Below are 22,291 nucleotides of genomic sequence, written 5' to 3'. Positions count from 1 at the left end.
CTAAGAATAAATTCTATCAAATATGTTGACTGGAGATATTAGATATACTTCTCTATGCCGATGTGTTTGGAAAGCTTTGCCAAACTTAAATATTAAGTCACATTAATTAAATTACTTCAGGTGCTCCATAACATGAATTGGTTTTTTGTTGATATTATTTTCTAAACTACTATTCAATTTTGTTACTTATGACTTAATGCACCTGCTTTAGTTTTAAGAAATTCTATTTGTCTGTAGCCGAAAGTTCTTACCCCTTTCCTTCTTGAAAGAGATCTAGACCTAATCAAAAAGGTTAGGATTACATTCTGCTCTTGTGTCCATAATACAAAGATAATCTCCTCTGTATCCTGTTTTTATGAAAATGGCTCTAACAAATTGCCCGTATCTTACACATACAAACAACAACTGTTTTCAAGATGAAAACTAGTTGATAAAAAATAAAATAAATTGATAGGTTGCAATCTTTCTTTTTCTTCTCTTGCTTCCTGACTGATATACCTACAAAAGTTGCAGGGGGGAACAAAGTCCTTTTTCTTTCTAAATCTTGCTACTAGTGTCGTATTGATTTTCTCTCAAGTGCGCCCTGTGGTCTCAGATGATCACATGTTTTCTCACATTACTCGTATTGATAACAGCACCTTGACTCACAGGTTGACATATGTTGCTTGAACTGGTGACATGGCTCACCGTTGACATATCCTGGTGGTGGGGCGGACCAAGCCTCTTATGCATGAAACCTAAGGGAACAGGCTGTTTCACAACCGTATTCTCCTTCTTCGAAAAGTAACTGTTGTTCACCTCAGGTGATCCTTTAAGTCTTGTCAGTGTTGCTTAACATTGTTCCTAATCTCTCCAACAGTGTTTTGAGTTCTTTTGTGTCTCTGCTGATGCAGAAAGGGAAAAAAAATCCCTCAACTGGGTATAACAATGTTTGAGTGTTCCATGGTTTGTAAGAAAAAATAAAAGTGTTATTAAGAGTCTGAAAGGATACATGGCAGCCGGCCTCTGTGCCACACTGCCTTGGCGCTTTCTTACCTTTGTGCTCTCTCCACCTCCCTGCCTCTGTTTCAGCTAGCTGTGAGGTGGTTGGAACACAGCTGCCATTACCAGTACATGGATGAGCTCCTGCAGTACATCCGCTTTGGCCTGATGGATGTGGACACTCTCCATACAGTTGCCCTGTCCCACCCCCTCGTCCAGGCAAGTGAAACCGCAACAGCACTTGTCAACGAGGCCCTGGAATACCACCAGAGCATCTACGCACAGCCCGTGTGGCAGACTCGCAGGACCAAACCGCGCTTCCAGTCAGATACTCTGTACATCATTGGTGGGAAGAAGCGTGAGGTCTGTAAAGTCAAGGAACTTCGGTACTTCAATCCCGTGGATCAGGAGAATGCCCTCATAGCTGCCATTGCCAACTGGAGTGAGCTGGCTCCCATGCCCGTGGGAAGGAGCCACCATTGTGTGGCAGTCATGGGGGACTTCCTGTTTGTAGCAGGAGGGGAAGTCGAGCATGCCAGCGGCCGGACGTGTGCCGTGAGGACTGCCTGTCGCTATGACCCCCGCAGTAATTCCTGGGCAGAGATAGCACCCATGAAAAACTGCCGGGAGCATTTCGTTCTGGGAGCCATGGATGAGTACCTGTACGCGGCTGGGGGCAGAAATGAACTGCGCCAGGTCCTGCCGACCGTTGAGCGATATTGCCCCAAGAAGAACAAGTGGACTTTCGTCCAGTCCTTTGACCGGTCCCTCTCCTGTCACGCTGGCTATGTGGCTGATGGTCTTCTTTGGATATCAGGTAGAACATGCCTCGTACGTTGGATTTATTACAAAACACTTTCACTGTGGCATAAATTGACAAGTCAGGCTTTGGTAGTGGTGGCCGTGTGTATCTGAACGATTCAGCCAAGGATGCCATTTTAGCTAATTAACAGTCATTTATTGAGCACCATTCTATAGAGAGCAGTGTATGGGGAAGTAATTGACCTTTCTGTGACTTTCTGAGTGATTAGTGGAGTAAAATTTCAAGATGGAAATGAGTGGCCTATCACATCTCTTTTTCTACCAAACCTTCTATTGTTTAGATTGTCAGTTTTTGATATTCATGGACGGTATTGCACACCTTGTGGTTTATCCAGGTCCTTGGCTTTTCCTTTCACCTTGGGCTGCCTGACTAGGAGCCAGTCTATCAAAGACAGGGCAGGCGAAGTAAAAGCCCAGTTAATCCATTTGGATGAGTAAAGCAATGGGAATAGATCCAGGTAGGAGCCATGCTGTGCATTGAGGGAAGGGATTTAAGTTATTGGCTAAAATAATGTTTTTCTGTTATCTGCGAATTGTAGTTACTCATGCCATCCCGATCCTTTATTCCTATTTACTCTCCCATTCTTCCTGATAATTTGGGGGTTCTGATTCTTTTAGTTACTTTTTTTGTCTTTGGTTTTGTTTGAAGCCTTTTGATTATGAAAAAAGGAGAGAGACTAGTATAATGAATCCCATGTGCCCATAACCCAGCTTCAGCAGTTATCTACTCATTGCCAGTCTTGTTTCATTCACACCCACATGCTCCTTCCAACCCCTCATGGCTGACTTTTCACTGGCACAGAAGGAGCCTGTGAGGCATGTGTTATTGACATCACATTATCACCTTGTGTTTCCAATCCTATTATTGGAAAGTCCTCAAATGTCCTCCTTTGAAAGGTTTGCCTATTAGGGAAGAAAGTTGCATCTTCTCTCAGCTGGAGGATACTCATTTTGTGACCCAAATGGATCTCGCTGAATTTCTATGTCAAGGACAAAGAGGAATAGAAAAATCAAACAACTTAAATACTAAGAGTAACTTTGAGATGTTTGTACTCAGAAGAAACAATCACTTTTAAGTATACTTGTGAAGACTTCTAAGCTTCCTTCAATAGTCTTCTCTAGTTTAACATCTGCTCTGACAAAATTCCCCCTTGCACTTAAAGTAAATTCATTGGACTCTGCCCATTTTTCCTTCTGCTATCCTCAATAACCAGGGATACAGCTGTAGTCTTGGCTCCTCTTGCCTCAATTATTGGCAATTCACTGATTTTTATTGAAGAAACCTAGCTCATGTCTGGGTTTAAGTGCTCAATAATTCATGAATGAAGTTAAGGTTGGGACTAGGAAAGAGGATAAATGAGGTGTATCCAACAATTACTGGTCCTGTATACCAAATAAACATTAGATATGAGTGTGTATGTTAGTATATGTAGATATATTTAGATAAAGACCTCATTTATCTGGTGACTTGTTCCTTTTTCTTTAAGTATGTATTTCAATATTTAAGAAAAAAGCCACCAGGACTGTATCCTGTTAGATTTGTTGAAGAAACATTAAACTTGGCTGCAAATAAATCCTTGCTATTAGAAGGAACGGATCTGTACTTGACTTAGATAACAAAACAGTGACGGATTTATGAAATCAGTATAATTTATATTTTATTCCAACTTACATCCCTTCCTTTGACTCATTTAGTTTTCATATATTGCTAAGGTACTGCACTCCTAAATTTTGCATTGCATTTTCTAAATTTTGTATACATTTCTCATAATTAGTGTAATAATTATTCCTTACTTACTTTTATTTTTGGGCTATAAAACTAGCTTTTAAAAAAAGTGCTGGAGTTTCCCTTACATAGTCTTAAAAATACGACTACTTAATACCTTCTTTAGTGAGGCCTTAAGAAAGAACTGAAACTTATGTTAGCCTGGCTAGATCTATCAACCTGGTATCAAGCTGACTTCTCTTTCCATATGGGTCTGTATGTTTCCTTTTCCGTTGTATTAAATGTATCAACTTATTACAGTCCATACTGCTATATCACTTTGTTTTTCCCCTACTATGAAAGGAAATACATTTCCTTTGTTCTTCTTTTGCACTAATACATGCTGCCTGTGTTAACCATACTTAATGAAAACAATCACAATTTTCTCAGGTTTGTTTCTCCCTACTGTGTACTTGAGATGAAAAACTCACTTCCCTGTGTACAGTACAATACCTTTAATTGGAAAGAAGAGGAAATCACCAGTGACATTTCTAATACCTTCAGTCGTCTGCCTCTTTCCTCAGGCTCAGCTTATAATAAATCAATTGTGAATCTAACCATGGATAGGGAGGGGTTGCTATGGGCTCCTTAAAAAAAAAAAAGACAGGTATATTTCACCCTGACTATCTCTGATTTAGAAGTGTTACCCTGATTTTTTTTGGAGCAGATGAAAATGTTTGAGGCTATTCCTTATCCTTTACCAAATAATTAAATATTTCCAGTTTAATTGATGGGGGATTGGGTCATTGGCATCCTTCTGGTATTTTGTAAGCTTTGCCTAAGGTGAAGGTAGTAAGGATTATAGGATGTGGATTTTAGGAGCTTATTTCTGTTCCACAGAACACAAAATGAATGTTTCTTTAGGGACTCGATATTTCCAGTTGCTCCCTCTCTATACATACCCTCTCCCCCTCTCTGTCCAATTTAGGGTCAGGATACCTGGAAACCTGTCCATGGTTTTAAAAAGGAGACAAGCAAAGATGAATTCAGAAAACTTGGCTGTATAGATATGCCCATTAGCATGTAATTTAAGATGTTAGAGATAGTCAGATTTTACAGGCTCCTCCAGCATTTGACATCGTGGCCCAATTCACAAATGCGCCACATCATTTCTACTTGAAATTCACAATACTGAAGTAAAATAAGCATTAAATATCCTGCCGTTGTGCTTTAAAAGGTATGCTCTGCATTGTCAGATATTGTTTGTGAACTACTAAAAAGATCCTTTTTTTGTGAGTGAAAATGAATCCTGAGCTCATCTTGCAGAATAACTTACCTTTTCATTTCTGTCAAATGGCAGCAGGATAATGGGAAGGTAACCACAAAATTAGTGCTTTAAAACTGCAATAATAAGACAAATGGTACTGCATTTCCTCAAAAGCGGCACTTAGTGTTTTCTTGATTCTCTTGGTGAATGCTACATCTTTATTAAAGTCAGTGCTGGTTCATAGATAAATAAGAATAATTCAGCAAACACACTTCCTGCCCTCTAGGAGCTGACAATCAAAGAGTTTTTCAGGTCTTTCACTAATGAAAGAACATTTGTTAGGGCTTCTTTAACTCCCTAGAAGATATATTTATTTTCGTCTTGATTAAATTTAGATGAAGTTTGCATTGCCCCATTTTAAGTAACTTTAATTTATTCAGACCTACTAAAGGGACTTTACAATTATAACAGTATAAAACATCATTAACATTTTTAAAATGCCATGGCTGTAACTTTACTGTGCAAAGATCATTTTACTTGCATCTAAAAAAATTGTATACAACATATTAGGAACTAATGGGGGCATGGCAGAGGCTGACTGTGGTGCTCTGAGGTCACAGATTGAGGGCACATGCAAGTGTGAAATTTGCTCCACTTTGACCAACCAGGAGATGCTGAGCAAGTTTCCTCACCTCCCTGAGTCTTGTTCCAGGCTAGTGCGGGAGCCACAAAGACAGGTCCCACGCCGGGGCTCATAGTTTTTTGGTTTTTTTAAAAAATAAATTTGTTTGTTTGTTTGTTTGTTTATTTATTTATTTATTTATGGCTGTGTTGGGTCTTCGTTGCTGCACGTGGGCTTTCTCTGGTTGCGGCGAGCGGGGGCTACTCTTCGTCACGGTGCGCGGGCTTCTTGTTGCGGTGGCTTCTCTTGTTGTGGAGCACGGGCTCTAGGCACGTGGGCTTCAGTAGTTGTGTCACGCGGGCTCAGTAGTTGTGGCGCATGGGCTTTGTTGCTCCGCGGCATGTGAGATCTTCCCGGACCAGGACTCGAACCCGTGTCCCCTGCATTGGCAGGTGGATTCTTAACCACTGCGCCAGCAGGCAAGTCCGGGCTCACAGTTTTTAAATGGATGATTACAGTAAAGTGTGTGGTGTGTGTGGGTGTGATGATAGACAGCTTTCCAAGGTACAGAAGTAGCGTGAAGCAGGAAGTAATCAGTGCAGGGGCACGAGAGGCTTCACAGAAGTTTGTGGCACCTTCAGCCTCCCTTGGCCTCAGGTCCATTGGCTGCTTCCCACTTGCCCATTTACCCTTCCCTGTGCTCAGGCTTGGGCTTCATGGTGCAGCCGTTTCAATAACTCTCTTGCCCTCTGGCAGGCACACACTGTTGGGCAAACCCAATGGTCCGCTTTGTGCCTGTACCTGGGCAGCTGAGCCCGGTGGGAGGAGGCCAGCTGACAGGGGGCTTGGCACATGTATCCACTCAGCCGCCAAGCCCTCTCTACATCCTGCCACTAGGGTCTCACCCACTCTCCTTCACCAGCTGTAATGCCCTCACTCTCCTCAAACTCAGAGATAGAACCTTGCCTCCTGTTTCTCAGAACAGATGGAAGCAAGGAGGCTCTCGCAGCAGATCAGGTACGATGAGAAGGCGGTGGAGAATAAGAGGAGACGGAGGGGCCAGAGATGGTGTGGAAAGGGGCGGAAGGTGGGGAAACACAGCCAGGAGGGTGCAGAGGTGTGGGAGCTAAGGAAGGAGCTGAGAAGGCGCGATGGGCAAGGCCAGAGGAGGAGGCATGGTGTAGAAACCAAAGCCAAGGCAGAAGGGTGCGTGACAAGTGTCCTGTGGGGACATCTAAGTCCAAAATATCTCCTCTGCAGTTTCAGTCAGGAACTGCTTGGTAATTTCAGTGAAAGCGGTTTCCGGAGAGTGGAAGAAGGTGGAAGCTAGAATGCAGTGGTTGAAGGTGTGGGTGGAGACTGAGGGAGTAACAGCTACAGGTACATAGGCCACCTTTGCACAAAGCTGGGATTTCATCTAAACTTGGCTCCCTGAACCTGAGTTTACCCAGCAACTTTCCGATCATTGTGTTGTGGCCGACAGGGAAAGACTGTGCTGTTTCTAGGTACACACATACTTCAGTCCGGGTGACAGCCATATTTTTCTTTTTCTTTTTTAAAAATTAATTAATTAATTAATTAATTTCCTGACCACGCTGCACGGCATGTGGGATCTTAGTTCCCCGACCAGGGGTTGAATCCGCGCCTCCTGCATTGGGAGCGCAGAGTCTTAATCACTGGACCACCAGGGAAGTTCCTGTATTTTTCATTATAAATTAATAAATAACATTTTGGCCTTAGGAATAAAAAAGGAGGAAAGATGGAAGGAAAGAAAAAGAAGGAAATTTGGCTGAGAAAAGAGAGAGTAAGGAGGAAATCCAGGGTCAAAGGAGGGAACTTTCTTTGAGGATGTGAGCGCATTAAGCACATCTATAGCTAAGGGGAAGGGGAGAGTGAATTTGAAGTGAAGGGAGTAGGGGCGTCCTCTGGTTGGTAAATGCTGAGAGCAGCTCCTAGGTACCAGGAATGGGGATAAGTCTGGGGGATACAATATTGACCACAGACACAGGGTCCCGAAGAGGCCAGAGGGAGTTTGGGAGGGGTTCAGTCTTGGACAGGAGGAGGAGAGACGCCTCCAGCTCCAGGGCAGGAGGCAATGCTGGATGTGGACCTAGGTAAGCTCAGAGAGGAGGGGCAGGGACCTTGCCATGGCAGGTCCTTGGCAGGTCCTTGCCGTGGAGTCAAGGGAGGGGCAGGGTTGTCTGTGGAGATCGTGCCGTGTCAGGACCAGGTAGAGGGCCTGAGGAGAGTGGCCTTGGGAAAAGCTGCTGAGAGAAAACAGAGGGAACGGACATGTTTAAAAAAATTGTGTCAGAGCCCACACTAAGTTGGAAACCACGAAATTATGGTATCCCAGTTTGCAAATTTCTGTTCTGTTTTTTGGTGGTGCTCAGCAGAGAACTGGAGAGGGAAAATCCTTGGATTCACTCACGATGGAAGGTTTTTAGGCTGGGAAGAGCCCAGAGGATCCTACTGGAAGAGTTCAGCATGCTGGGATCCCAGTTAGGTGAGGGTCAAGGGCTTAAGGTTTGCTTGAGGGAGAAATACGTGTGTCGTGTTATGGGAGTGGGTACCTGAGAGGGTCTGTTTGTTGCCCCTGGGAGAGGGTTCGGGCTTCATAGCTTGACATTCCACTTAAAACTTCCTAGTGGGCTGGAATTCCACTAAGAGTGAAATCTTCTTTGTTGCTTCAGATCCCAGCAACCAGCTGGCCACAGCCGTTACTTTTTCTTCTCTGTTTTCACTTCTGCCCCAGCCTTTACTACTCTCCATATGAAAGAGATGAAAACAAAACCATTACAGTATTGTACTGAGATGGAAGCCAAACAGAAATGAACCATTCTACAATTCTTTTAAAAGAGCTCAGTGGTTTGAAGAAAGCGATCGGATCACCTACATTCTCCAAAATAATTATCAAAGCCTTCATCCTAAACTGACTTCTCTTTATTCTGAAGTAGCACTTGGTTTCCCCTCACACTGCTCCTCAAGAAATGAGGCTTAAAGAGGTGAAATGATTTTTCTGGCTCACACAGCAAGTATTTGACAAAGCTGGAATTTGATCTCTGTGTCTCTGGTGTTTGAAAACCATACTTTTTCCATGAAACCTCACAAACCAGTTACAACAAAGGTCTCAAAACAGGTGCTTTCATTGTAAAAAGAACTTCCAAATGGCATGACTGAAAGTAAATGATACATAGAAGAGTAATCATACCTGGAGATTTGTGTAGAATCAGTAATCATTTGATTGTCTTTAATTGTTTAACTGACCATCTTTCTTCGGGCACAGAGCTGAGCTATATAATGTCTTCCTTTTTGTGTTTCTATAGTTTAGTTTCTAAAACATAAACAATAATATAAAGTTAAAATGCATACAGAAACAGTGATAATATGGAGGTACTCTAAAGTACATTGGTTTAGATGAGAACATTATTTTCTGAAAGGATTGCATATTAAAATATAGTAGTCTAGTGGCCTTTAAAATTGTTAGTTTAAGTAGTTAAAAAAACACCCATTGGCTCTAAAATTCCTCTCATGGTGATTACAGCCTTTGTTTATATGATCCATTTGTGTCTGTCTAGATGAATCTAGAAAAAGAAGGTAGAAAAAAGAGTGAGCTGAATTGCTCTATCTAAGAATATGAGAAATATGTCATTTTTTTAATTCCCAAGAGGAGATAAGAAGATTAAAGCTACTTCATGGAAATGGGGAATGGCTGAAGAATTTGGTTGATGGCAGGAAAGAGGTAAAGGATCCAACAAGAACACAGCAAAACCAGGACACTAGAGACAGGCAGAGGTGACCTTGAGAACTTAACCCTGCTAGGAACGTGCAGAAATCTTTGGAGGCAGGATTTCAACTTTCTACAAAATGAAGAATTGGAGTTAGAGCAAATTTTATTGAGATTTTAAAGGTCAGCTGACATCTGCATTGTGGTAGATTTTACCATCATTTATTAGTTCACTTATTTAAAATAACACATGGTGCATACTTTACATATTTTGGATTACAAGTTTATATTTGTTCACTCTAGGTGACAAATATAATTTATATTTTCAAGTGCATCAACCTTTTCTTTATAGATATTTTGTAAATTTGAGACTTCCTTTGCGGATTTCGAATATATTAATAACCCATCCATTTGTGTGGTTTCCTCAAGTGTGACAGAAATAATATGGATACTAGTTTTAATTTAATGCCTGGATTAAGTATGCTTCTATTCAAGATGCTAATTTAGTAGAAAGATTCTTGGCTTTAATTGTTTATGTAGCATTATTAACGCTCCCAAAATATGGACGGTCTAATATCATGTAAAAATAGATAATAAAAAGTTTATTTTTGCATTCATTGTAAATATTCTCATGGTGTCCCTTTTATCAAGGAATATTAATGAGTTTGGCTCTCTTAAAAAATGACACATATGAACTCACACCTACTGCTTTTGATAATTAGACTATGAATGTAAAGATTTTAGTCTTTCGAGAATTGGAGCAAATTTACAGAGGAGATGCTTAAACTATTAAAGAAGGAAAAAGTCTTTGATACCTTATAAACCAGCCAGTAATTGTGGTTATTAGAAAAAAGAACTATAAGGAATCTATTTCAGACTACAAAATTCATTCATTTATTAATTCAGTATTTCGTACTTATTTTTTCAATATTCCATACATACTCATTTGTGAAAGTGGCAAGAAATTTTTATAAACAAACTACAGTATTTTTTTTTAATAAATTTATTTATTTATTTATTTATTTATTTTTGGCTGCGTTGGGTCTTCGTTGCTGCGCGCGGGCTTTCTCTAGTTGCGGCGAGCGGGGGCTACTCTTCGTTGCGGTGCTCAGTCTTCTCATTGCGGTGGCTTCTCTTGTTGCGGAGCACGGGCTCTAGGAGCACAGGCTTCAGTAGTTGTGGCGCACGGGCTTCGTTGCTCCGTGGCATGTGGGATCCTCCCGGGCCAGGGATCAAACCCGTGTCCCCTGCATTGGCAGGCGGATTCTTAACCACTGCGCCACCAGGGAAGCCCCACTACTACACTATTGTAGTAAACTTCCCATATGGATGGCCTCTTTACCAAGTACTCTTGTTCATCTGAAACCTATGAGAGACGTCTCACTTCTCCATTTTGCACGTGAGGACATGAACTTGGCTGTTAAATGGCTCCCCCAAGGATAGAGTCATAAAGGAGCTGGGAGTGGAGGCTGACGGCACACCTTCTGCTGAAATGCACCCCCTAGACTAGTGTGAAGCTGGCACTGCAGGCCTCCAAGAGAGCTGCAGAGAACTCAAGATGGTTTGCCACAATCCTGAACTGGCTCACAGAATTCCAGCCTGGAGTGTCATCCCTAAGAGCATGGACACGTTCAGTTCTTTGCATCCTGCTCTGTTCCAGTAAGCGTACTAGCACTGCATTAGGTACCACTCTTTTCTACTAAAGAGTTTAGTGTAGGACTCTCTATTTATGAACAGAGGTATTTCTATCCCTGAAAAAAAAAAAAGAAAAATTAGCAGAGCCACCAGACTTGACCTACCCTGGCCAACGAATATTGAGAGCTGTTTTTCTAAACACTATTTTATGGACACTGTCAGCATTGGCTAGTTTTTGCTTTTGAGCACAACGAGTTTAGGAGTTGGTGACCTCTCAGTAGTGGAGACAGAGGTTGTTTGTTTAGCAGTCACCTGTCATCTTCTCCCTGGCATGCACTCATCCATTTGTCACAATGTTTTGTGGGGAGTTGAACAGGGAAGCTTAAGAAAAATGCTTTACTCTTGTCTTGATGATAGAAAGCATTTCTCCCTGCTGGTAGCATGGTGGTAACTTTTCATTCCTTCTGGCAGTTTTTAAAGACTTATTTGACTTTGGGGGAACCTGCCGTATATCTTTAAGTCACAGTTCAGAAGTATAAGACAGGATTGTTCATTTTCAATTTTGGCTGAAAAGTCTTAACTTTGACTGTGGCACTTCAAAGTTAGGGAAAACTTGGCTTTAAAAATGGATGCTGATATGAGATGGCATATTTAATGACAGATGTATCTATAGAAAGCTGTTAAGATGCAGATTATCCCCCCTGGGGTGGGAGAGGGAGATCAAAACTGCCAATCTATAAAATATACTCGATAGAGGAAGGCATGGAATCTATCTTCGCAAGTGCTTTGATTGCAGGGGGCAGTATAGCAGCATGTGGCATCATAACCCAGAGCAGACAAATCAGCTTGATGACTTTCAAAGCCAGGAATACTGCTGCAGGCAAGGGTACTCCAGTCTAGGATAAATTAAAACATATAGAGACTATTATTAATTCCATATCTATTTTTATATAGTCAAATCTGTATGCAAATCCTTAGCATCTCATTTCAGAAGATTAATCTAAAAGTAAAGAGTGTTATGTGAAGGGAATGTAATGATAAAGCTCTGAAAATGAGTAACATTGCTAGAGAAATGTGGGCTGCAAACGTGGATGCTTTTTTTAAAATTTATCTTTTGTACTGAGAAGAAATGTTTTTTTATTTATATGCTCATTTGTAAGTTATTTCAAAGGGGGAAAGAAATAGAACCAATTCTTAAGGTTTTCCCTTGCAATCCTGACTTGGCAAAAGTTACAGCACTCGGTTTTTTAGGCACCTCCTGCGGTTTAACATTCTAGAAGTAATCAACCAAATAAGTAACTAGGACTTTTATTTTTACCCCCAACTAGTAACCCAATATCTCATTTCTAAATATTGTCATGTGAGTGAAAATTTGTATGTAAGGGTAAGGAATCTAATTACTGAGTGCAGATTAAGGGGGAAAAATGTATTATAAATGCATCTGTGGAAGACAGTAAATAGTAATTCTGAAAAGCATGAAGATAAATGGTGTGCTGTGCTTGGGAGAAAGGATGCAATAGCTGCATTCTAATCCATTGATTATACATTTAATCTATAATGGGCAGAGTCTGATACATATTATAGTGTAAATATCTTCAAATAGTGTCATAAACAGATAGTTTATTGCAGTAGATATTAATTCTGTCCCATATTTCTAAAACAAGTAGACAAACTGTCAAAGTTTTGAAATAATGGGGGGAGTTCTCCTCTGTTCCCTCTCATTTGGAGAAATGATTATAGGCGAGCTGGACATTAATCTGGTGGTTATGGCCCAGACCAAAAGCACTTGGCAGTCATTTTAACCCTGAAAACTTGTGAGGTTTCAATAGATTTGATTATTCTTCCATAGTTATGCTAAGAAAGAATTATTGGACATTCCATTTTTAATTAGATTTAAAAACAAGAAGGTTGGGGGGGAAGCAAACATACCTCTGTATTTATTTTGACATACATTTTGACTCTATGTAGGCATTTCAACCTCAGCTTTCTTAAGTGTATTATCCTTTTCTTTGATTTCATCTTTAAAAATGAGACATTTAGTGAGAAATCCAGAGAAGACTTTATTTGAGGGCAGGAAGCTCATTTCTCTCTGTTCTTTGTGGATTTCTTCTGCAGACAAAACTTTCCTTGATCTTAAAAGTGGTTGCAAGCTTCAGAGAGAACTTTAAAAAAAAAAAAAAAGCCTTCCAGTTAATAATAGCTATGGTCAATTACATGAAAGATATACTCTCCTTACTGGGATTGAATGAGAGAGTAATGATTGGCCTGGACAGATTCCCTCTCCTTTATGTATCCATTAGTACTGATTGATTATCACACTTTAGTTAAGTTGATGCACTAATTCTCTGGGGTCTGGTTGACTTGACTTCTGGCCATGGAGTTGATAGTCGTGACCCATTCAAAGTATTTGAACTGCCAAAGCAAAAATTATAGTGGACACAGTTAAACAGACAAGGAAGACTTTATTCAAGACTATTGCACTAGGGGAGAGAGACCAGAATGCAGTTTGAAATCAACTCCTCTGAAAAACAACAGGGTTTTTAAGCACTGGGGTGAGCTGGTAGAAATATACTGAAGTACTTTTGGAAGAAGGTTGATCAATGTGATGTGTTGAGCACATTCAGTTACCCTAAGTTTGTAAATGTTTTTCTCTGTGGTTAGGCCATTTGTGTTTGCTGATTTGTACCCGTCGGAGTTAGGCTCCTAGCCTCCACAGAAACTGGGAGATAGGAGCATTCTCTTCCTTGATGATAACCTCTCAATGGCATGGCTCCCAGGTCTTTGAGGAAGATATTCCTGGGTTGTAAAACTTGGAAGAAGCTTCTTAAATGATTTATATCTCAAAGAGGCAGAGAGAAAGAATTTTCAAGTTTTTTAAAATAAATGCTGTAAGTAAAAGGAGGTCAGGGGCCAGAGACAGGAAGAAGCCTGTCTAAAGTTTAGTTAAGCTGAGAGGAATGTTAAGGCCACCTTGGTCAATATTATAATAGTACACATTTTAAAGTTATTTTTTATTTTAATTTTCCAGTTGAAGTACATTTGACGTATAATCCTATGTTAATTTCAGGTTTACAACATATTGATTCAACATTCATATACACATTACCATGAGCACCATGGTAAGTTTAGTAACCGTCTGTCACCATACAAAGTTATTACAGTATTGTTGGCTGTATTCCCTATACTGTACATTACATCCCCATGACTTGTTTATTTTATAACTGGAATTTTGTACCTCTTAATCCCCTTCACCTATTTCACCCAATCCTTCACCCCTTTCCCCTCTAGTGACCACCAGTTCTCTGTATCTATGAATCTGTTTGTTTTGTTTTGTTTGCTTTGTTTTTTAGATTCCACATATAAGTGAAATCATAGAGTATTTGTCTTTCTTGGTCTGACTATTTTCCTTAGCATAATACCCTCTAGATCCAACTGTGTTGTCACAAATATAAGGATTTCATTCTTTTTTATGGCTGAGTAATATTCCATTACATATATCACATCTTCCTCATTCATTCATCCATCAGTGGACACTTAGGTTTCTTCCATATGTTGGCTATTGTAAATAATGCTGCAATGAGCATAAACATAGGGGTGCATATGTCTTTTTGAATTAGTGTTTTCATTTTCTTTGGATAAATACCCAGAAATGGAATTGCTGGATGATAAGGTAGTTCTGTTTTTAATTTATTGAGGAATTTCCGTACTGTTCTCCATAGTGGCTGCAACAACCTAAATTCCCACCAACAGTGCACAAAAGTCCCCTTTTTCTACATCCTTGACAACACTTGTTATTTCTTGTCTTTTTGATAATAGCCATTTTGACATGTGTGAGGTAAAATCTCATTGTGGTTTTGATTCATTTCCCTGTTGATTAGTTATGTTGAGCATCTTTTCATGTGTCTGTTGGCCATCTGTATTTCTTCCTTAGAAAAATATCTGTTCAGGTCCTCTGCTCATTTTTCAATCAGATTGTCTATTTTTTGATATTAAGTTGTGTGAGTTATTTATATATTTTGAATATCAACCCCTTATGGGATATATCATTTGCAAATATCTTCTCCCATTCAGGAGGCTGCCTTTTTGTTTGGTCGAAGATTTCCCTTGCTGTGAAAAAGCTTTTTAGTTTGATATAGTCCCATTTGTTTATTTTTGCTTTTGTTTCGTTGACTGAAGAGGCAAATTCAAAAATATTGCTAAGAGTGATATCAAACAGTGTATTGCCTATGTTTTCTTCTAGGAGTTTTTATGGTTTCAGGTCTTATATTTAAGCCTTTAATCCATTTTGAGTTTACTTTTGTGTATGGTGTAAGAAAGTGGTCTAGTTTCGTTCTTTTGCATGTACCTGTCCAATTTTACCAACACCATTTATCAATGAGACTGTGTTTTACCCAAAGTATATTTCTAGCTTCTTTTTGACAGATTAATTAACAAAAGAAGCATGGCTTTCTTTCTGGGCTCTCTATTCTGTTCCATTGATCTATGTGTCTGTTTTCATGCCAGTGCCATACAGTTTTGATAACTATAGCTGTGTAGTACAGTTTGAAATTAGGGAGTGTGATACCTCCAGCTTTGTTCTTTCTTAAGATTGCTTTGGCTATTTAGGGTCTTTTGTGGTTTGTTACAAATTTTAGGATTATTTATTCCAGTTCTATAAAAACTGCCATTGGTATTTTGTTTCTTTTTCTTTCTTTCTTTTGCATTTTTGAATTTTATTTTATTTATTTTTTTATACAGCAGGTTCTTATTAGTTATCCATTTTATACATATTAGTGTATACATGTCAATCCCAATCTCCCAATTCATCCCACCACCACCACCCCCCCCCCCACCAGCACTTTCCCCCCTTGGTGTCCATACGTTTGTTCTCTACATCTGTGTCTCTATTTCTCTCCTGCAAACCGGTTCATCTGTACCATTTTTCTAGGTTCCACATATATGCGTTAATATACGATATTTGTTTTTCTCTTTCTGACTTACTTCACTCTGTATGACACTTTCTAGATCTATCCACATCTCTATAAATGACCCAATTTCGTTTCTTTTTATGGCTGAGTAATATTCCATTGTATATATGTACCACATCTTCTTTATCCATTCGTCTGTTGAAGGGCATTTAGGTTGCTTCCATGACCTGGCTATTGTAAATAGTGCTGCAATGAACATTGGGGTGCATGTGTCTTTTTGAATTATGGTTTTCTCCGGGTATATGCCCAGTAGTGGGATTGCTGGGTCATATGGTAATTCTATTTTTAGTTTTTTTTTTTTTTTTTAAAGTATTTGTTTATTTATTTATTTATGGCTGTGTTGGGTCTTCGTTTCTGTGCGAGGGCTTTCTCTAGTTGCGGAGAGCGGGGGCCACTCTTCATCGCGGTGCGCGGGCCTCTCACTGTCGCGGTCTCTCTTGTTGCAGAGCACAGGCTCCAGACGTGCAGGCTCAGTAATTGTGGCTCACGGGCCCAGCTGCTCCGCGGCATGTGGGATCTTCCCAGACCAGGGCTCGAACCCGTGTCCCCTGCATTGGCAGGCGGATTCTCAACCACTGCGCCACAAGGGAAGCCCTATTTTTAGTTTTTTAAGGAACCTTCATACTGTTCTCCATAGTGGCTGTATCAATTTACATTCCCACCAATAGTGCAAGAGCGTTCCCTTTTCTCCCCACCCTCTCCAGCATTTGTTGTTTGTAGATTTTCTGATGATGCCCATTCTAACTGGTGTGAGGTGATACCTCATTGTGGTTTTGATTTGCATTTCTCTAATAATTAGTGATGTTGAGCAGCTTCTCATGTGCTTCTTGGCCATCTGTATGTCTTCTTTAGAAAAATGTCTGTTTAGGTCTTCTGCCCATTTTTTGATTGGGTTATTTGTTCTTTTAATATTGAGCTGAATGAGCTGTTTATATATTTTGGAGATTAATCCTTTGTCCGTTGATTTGTTTGCAAATATTTTCTCTCATTCTGAGGGTTGTCTTTTAGTCTTGTTTGTAGTTTCCTTTGCTTTGCAAAATCTTTTAAGTTTCATTAGGTCCCATTTGTTTATTTTTGTTTTTATTTCCATTACTCTAGGAGGTGGATCAAAAAAGATCTTGATGTGATTTATGTCAAAGAGTGTTCTTCCTATGTTTTCCTCTAAGAGTTTTATAGTGTCTGGTCTTACATTTAGGTCTCTAATCCATTTTGAGTTTATTTTTGTGTACGGTGTTAGGGAGTGTTCTAATTTCATTCTTTCATATGTAGCTGTCCAGTTTTCCCAGCACCACTTATTGAAGAGACTGTCTTTTCTCCATTGTATATCCTTGCCTCCTTTGTCATAGATTAGTTGACCATAGGTGCGTGGGTTTATCTCTGGGTTTTCTATTCTGTTCCATTTATGTATATTTCTGTTTTCATGCAAGTAACATATTGTCTTGATTACCGTAGCTTTGTAGTGTAGTCTGAAGTCAGGGAGACTGATTCCTCCAGCTCCATTTTTTTCCCTCAAGACTGCTTTGGATGGGCTTCCCTGATGGCGCAGTGGTTGAGAATCTGCCTGCCAATGCAGGGGACATGGGTTCGAGCCCTGGTCTGGAAAGATCCCACATGCCATGGAGCAACTAAGCCCGTGCACCACAACTACTAAGCCTGCACTCTGGAGCCTGCGAGCCACAACTATTGAAGACTGCACCACAACTACTAAGCCTGCACTCTGGAGCCTGCGAGCCACAACTATTGAAGACTGCACACCTAGAATTGCAGGCTCTGCAACAAGAGAAGCCACCGCAATGAGAAGCCCGCACACCACAATGAAGAGTAGCCCCCCACTTGCCACAACTAGAGAAGAGCCCGTGCACAACAACAAAGACCCAACACAGCCAAGAATAAATAAATAAATAAATAAATAAATAAATTTATTTATTTATTTTTAAAAAAAGACTGCTTTGGCTATTCAGGGTCTTCTGTGTCTCCATACAAATTTTAAGATTTTTTGTTCTACTTCTGTAAAAAATGCCACTGGTAAATTGATAGGGATTGCATTGAATCTGTAGATTGCTTTGGGTAGTATAGTCATTTTCACAATATTGATTCTTCCAATTCAAGAACATGGTGTATCTCTCCAACTGTTTGTGTCATTTTTGATTTCTTTCATCAGTGTCTTATAGTTTCTGAGTACAGGTCTTTTACCTCCTTAGGAGGGTTTATTCCTAGGTATTTTATTCTTTTTGTTGCAGTGGTGAATGGGATTGTTTCCTTAATTTCTCTTTCAGATCTTTTGTTTTTAGTGTATAAGAATGCAAGAGATTTCTCTGCATTAATTTTGTATCCTGCAACTTAACCAAATTCATTGATTAGCTGTAGTAGGTTTCTGGTGGCATCTTTAGGATTCTCTATGTATAGTATCATGTCATCTGCAAAGAGTGACAGTTTTACTTCTTCTTTTCCAATTTGTATTCCTTTTATTTCTTTTTCTTCTCTGATTGCCATGGCTAGGACTTCCAAAACTATGTTGAATAACAGTGGTGAGAGTGGACATCCTTGTCTTGATCTTAGAGGAAATGCTTTCAGTTTTTCACCATTGAGAATGATGTTTGTTGTGGGTTTGTCATATATGGCCTTTATTATGTTGAGGTAGATTCCCTCTATGCCCACTTTCTGGAGAGTTTTTTTTTATCACAACTGGGTGTTGAATTTTGTCAAAAGCTTTTTCTGCATCTATTGAGATGATCATATTTTTTTTATTCTTCAATTTCTAATATGGTGTATCACATTGATTGATTTGCATATATTGAAGAATCCTTGCATCCCTGGGATAAATCCCACTTGATCATGGTGTATGGTCCTTTTACTGTGTTGTTGGATTCTGTTTGCTAGTATTTTGTTAAGGATTTTTGCATCTATATTCATCAGTGATATTGGTCTGTAATTTTCTTTTTTTGTAGTATTTTTGTCTTGTTTTGGTATCAGGGTGATGGTGGCCTCATAGAATGAGTTTGCAGAGGAGTGTTCCTTCGTCTGCAATTTTTTGGAAGAGTTTGAGAAGGATAGGTGTTAGCTCTTCTCTAAATGTTTGATAGAATTCACCTGTGAAGCCATTGGGTCCTGGACTTTTGTTTGTTGGAAGATTTTTAATCACAGTTTCAATTTCATTAGTTGTGATTGGTCTGTTCATATTTTCTACTTCTTCCTGGTTCAGTCTTGGAAGGTTATACCTTTTAAGAATTTGTCCATTTCTTCCAGGTTGTCCATTTTATTGGCACAGAGTTGCTTGTAGTAGTCTCTTAGGATGCTTTGTATTTCTGCAGTGTCCATTGTAACTGCTCCTTTTTCATTCTAATTTTATTGATTTGAGTCCTCTCCCTCTTTTTATTGATGAGTCTGGCTAATGGTTTATCAATTTTGTTTATCTTCTCAAAGAACCAGCTTTTAGTTTTATTGACCTTTGCTATTGTTTTCTTTGTTTCAATTTCATTTATTTCTGCTCTGATCTTTATGATTTCTTTCCTTCTAGTAATTTTGAGTTTTGTTTGTTCTTCTTTCTCTAGTTCCTTTAGGTGTTGTAAGGTTAGATTTTTTTATTTGAGATTTTTCTTGTTTCTTGAGGTACACTTGTATTGCTATAAACTTCCCTCTTAGAACTGCTTTTGCTGCATCCCATAGGTTTTGGATCATCGTGTTTTCACCGTAATTTGTCTCTAGTTATTTTTTGATTTCCTCTTTGATTTCTTCAGTGATCTCTTGGTTATTTAGTAACGTATTGTTTAGCCTCCATGTGTTTGTGTTTTATACTTTTTTTTTCGCTGTAATTGATTTCTAATCGCATAGGGTTGTGGTCTGAGAAGATGCTGGATATGATCTCAATTTTCTTAAATTTACTGAGTCTTGATTTGTGACCCAAGATGTAATCTATCCTGGAGAATGTTCCATGTGCACTTGAGAAGAAAGTGTAATCTGCTGTTTTTGGATGGGATGTCTTATAAATATCAATTAGATCTATCTGGTCTATTGTGTCATTTAAAGCTTGTGTTTCCTTATTAATTTTCTGTCTGGATGATCTGTCCATTGGTGTAAGTGAGGTGTTAAAGTCCCCCACTGTTATTGAGTTACTGTCGATTTCCTCTTTTATAGCTGTTAGCAGTTGCCTTATGTATTGAGGTGCTCCTATGTTGTGTGCATATATATTTATAATTGTTATATCTTCTTGGATTGATCACTTGATCATTATGTAGTGTCCTTCCTTGTCTCTTGTAACATTCTTTATTTTAAAGTCTATTTTATGTGATATGAGTATTGCTACTCCAGCTCTCTTTTGATTTCCATTTGCATGGAATATCTTTTTCCATCCCCTCACTTTCAGTCTGTATGTGTCCGTAGGTCTGAAGTGGGTCTCTTGTAAACAGGATATATATGGGTCTTGTTTTTGTGTCCATTCAGCGAGCCTGTGTCTGTTGGTTGGAGCGTTTAATCCATTCACGTTTAAGGTAATTATCGATATGTATGTTCCTTTTACCATTTTCTTAATTGTTTTGGGTTTGTTTTTGTAGGTCCTTTTCTTCTCTTGTGTTTCCCACTTAGAGAAGTTCCTTTAGCATTTGTTGTAGAGCTGGTTTGGTGGTGCTGAATTCTCTTGGCTTTTGCTTGTCTGTAAAGCTTTTGATTTCTCTCTCGAATCTGAATGAGATCCTTGCCGGATAGGGTAATCTTGGTTGTAGGTTCTTCCCTTTCATCACTTTAAATATGTCGTGCAACTGCCTTCTGGCTTGTAGAGTTTCTGCTGAGAAATCAGCTGTTAACCTTATGGGAGTTCCGTTGTATATTATTTGTCGTTTTTCCCTTGTTGCTTTCAATAATTTTTCTTTGTCTTTAATTTTTGTCAGTTGGATTACTGTGTGTCTCAGCGTGTTTCTCCTTGGGTTTATGCTGCCTGGGACTCTCTGTGCTTCCTGGACTTGGGTGGCTATTTCCTTTCCCATGTTAGGGAAGTTTTCGACTATAATCTCTTCAAATATTTTCTCGGGTCCTTTCTCTCTCTCTTCTCCTTCTGGGACCCCTATAATGCAAATGTTGTTGCGTTTAATGTCCCAGAGGTATCTTAGGCTGTCTTCATTTCTTTTCATTCTTTTTTCTTTCTTCTGTTCCGCAGCAGTGAATTCCACCATTCTGTCTTCCAGGTCACTGATCTGTTCTTCTGCCTCAGTTATTCTGCTGTTGATTCCTTCTAGTGTAGTTTTCATTTCAGTTATTGTTTTGTTTATCTCTGTTTGTTTGTTCTTTAATTCTTCTTGGTGTTTGTTCTTTTTTTTTTTTTAATTTTTATTTATTTATTTATTTATTTATGGCTGTGTTGGGTCTTCGTCTCTGTGCGAGGGCCTTCTTCAGTTGTGGCAAGCAGGGGCCACTCTTCATCGCGGTGCGCGGGCCTCTCACTATCGCGGCCTCTCTTGTTGCGGAGCATAGGCTCCAGATGCGCAAGCTCAGTAATTGTGGCTCACGGGCCCAGCCGCTCCGTGGCATGTGGGATCTTCCCAGACCAGGGCTCGAACCCGTGTCCCCTGCACTGGCAGGCAGACTCTCAACCACTGTGCCACCAGGGAAGCCCGCTGTTTGTTCTTTAATTCTTCTAGATCTTTGTTAAACATTTCTTGCATCTTCCCGATCTTTGTCTCTATTCTTTTTCCTAGGTCCTGAATCACTTCACTGTCATTATTCTGAATTCTTTTTCTGGAAGGTTGCCTATCTCCACTTCATTTAGTTGTTTTTCTGGGGTTTTATCTTGTTCCTTCATCTGGTACATAGTCATCTGCCTTTTCATTTTGTCTGTCTTTCTGTGAATGTGGTTTTCCTTACACAGGCTGCAGAATTGTAGTTCATCTTGCTTCTGCTGTCTGCCCTCTGTTGGATGAGACTATCTAAGAGGCTTGTGTATGTTTCCTGATGGGAGGGACTGGTGGTGGGTAGAGCTGGCTGTTTCTCTGGTGGGCAGAGCTCAGTAAAACTTTAATCTGCTTGTCTGCTGATGGGTGGGACTGGCTTCCCTCCTTCTTGGTTGTTTGGCCTGAGGTGACCCAGCACTGGAGCCTATCCAGCTCTTTGGTGGGGCTAATGGTGGAATCTGGGAGGGTTCATGCCAAGGAGTACTTCCCAGAACTTCTGCTGCCAGTGTCCTTTTTCCCACGGTCAGACACAGCCACACCCTGCCTCTGCAGGATACCCTCCAACACTAGCAGGTAGGTCTGGTTCAGTCTCCTGTGGGGTCACTGCTCCTTCCCTTGGGTCCTGATGCACACACTACTTTGTGTGTGCCCTCCGAGAGTGGAGTCTTTGTTTCCCACAGTCCTGTCGAAGTCCTGTAATCAAATACCACTAGCCTTCAAAGTCTGATTCTCTTGCAATTCCTCCTCTCATTGCTGGACCCCCAGGTTGGCAAGCCTGACATGGGGCTCAGAACCTTCACTCCAGTGGGTGGACTTCTGTGGTATAAGTGTTCTCCAGTTTGTGAGTCACCCACCCAGCATTTATGGGATTTGATACTATTGTGATTATGCCCCTCCTACTGTCT

General features: G+C 40.0%; 1 protein-coding gene across 1 annotated transcript in view; it reads left to right on the top strand.

Moving 5' to 3' along the window:
- Nucleotides 1–22,291, top strand: part of KLHL32 (kelch like family member 32) — a 237,904-nt gene that overhangs the window by 176,001 nt on the left and 39,612 nt on the right. Inside the window, exon 7 of the mRNA XM_061207178.1 lies at nucleotides 1,072–1,798. Coding sequence (XP_061063161.1) covers nucleotides 1,072–1,798 — 727 coding nt within the window. The remainder of the gene's footprint in view (nucleotides 1–1,071; nucleotides 1,799–22,291) is intronic.

Source organism: Eubalaena glacialis, chromosome 12 (assembly GCF_028564815.1).
Source record: "Eubalaena glacialis isolate mEubGla1 chromosome 12, mEubGla1.1.hap2.+ XY, whole genome shotgun sequence".
NCBI classification, from domain to species: Eukaryota; Metazoa; Chordata; class Mammalia; order Artiodactyla; family Balaenidae; genus Eubalaena; species Eubalaena glacialis.
This window is presented reverse-complemented; position numbering and strand designations above follow the sequence as displayed.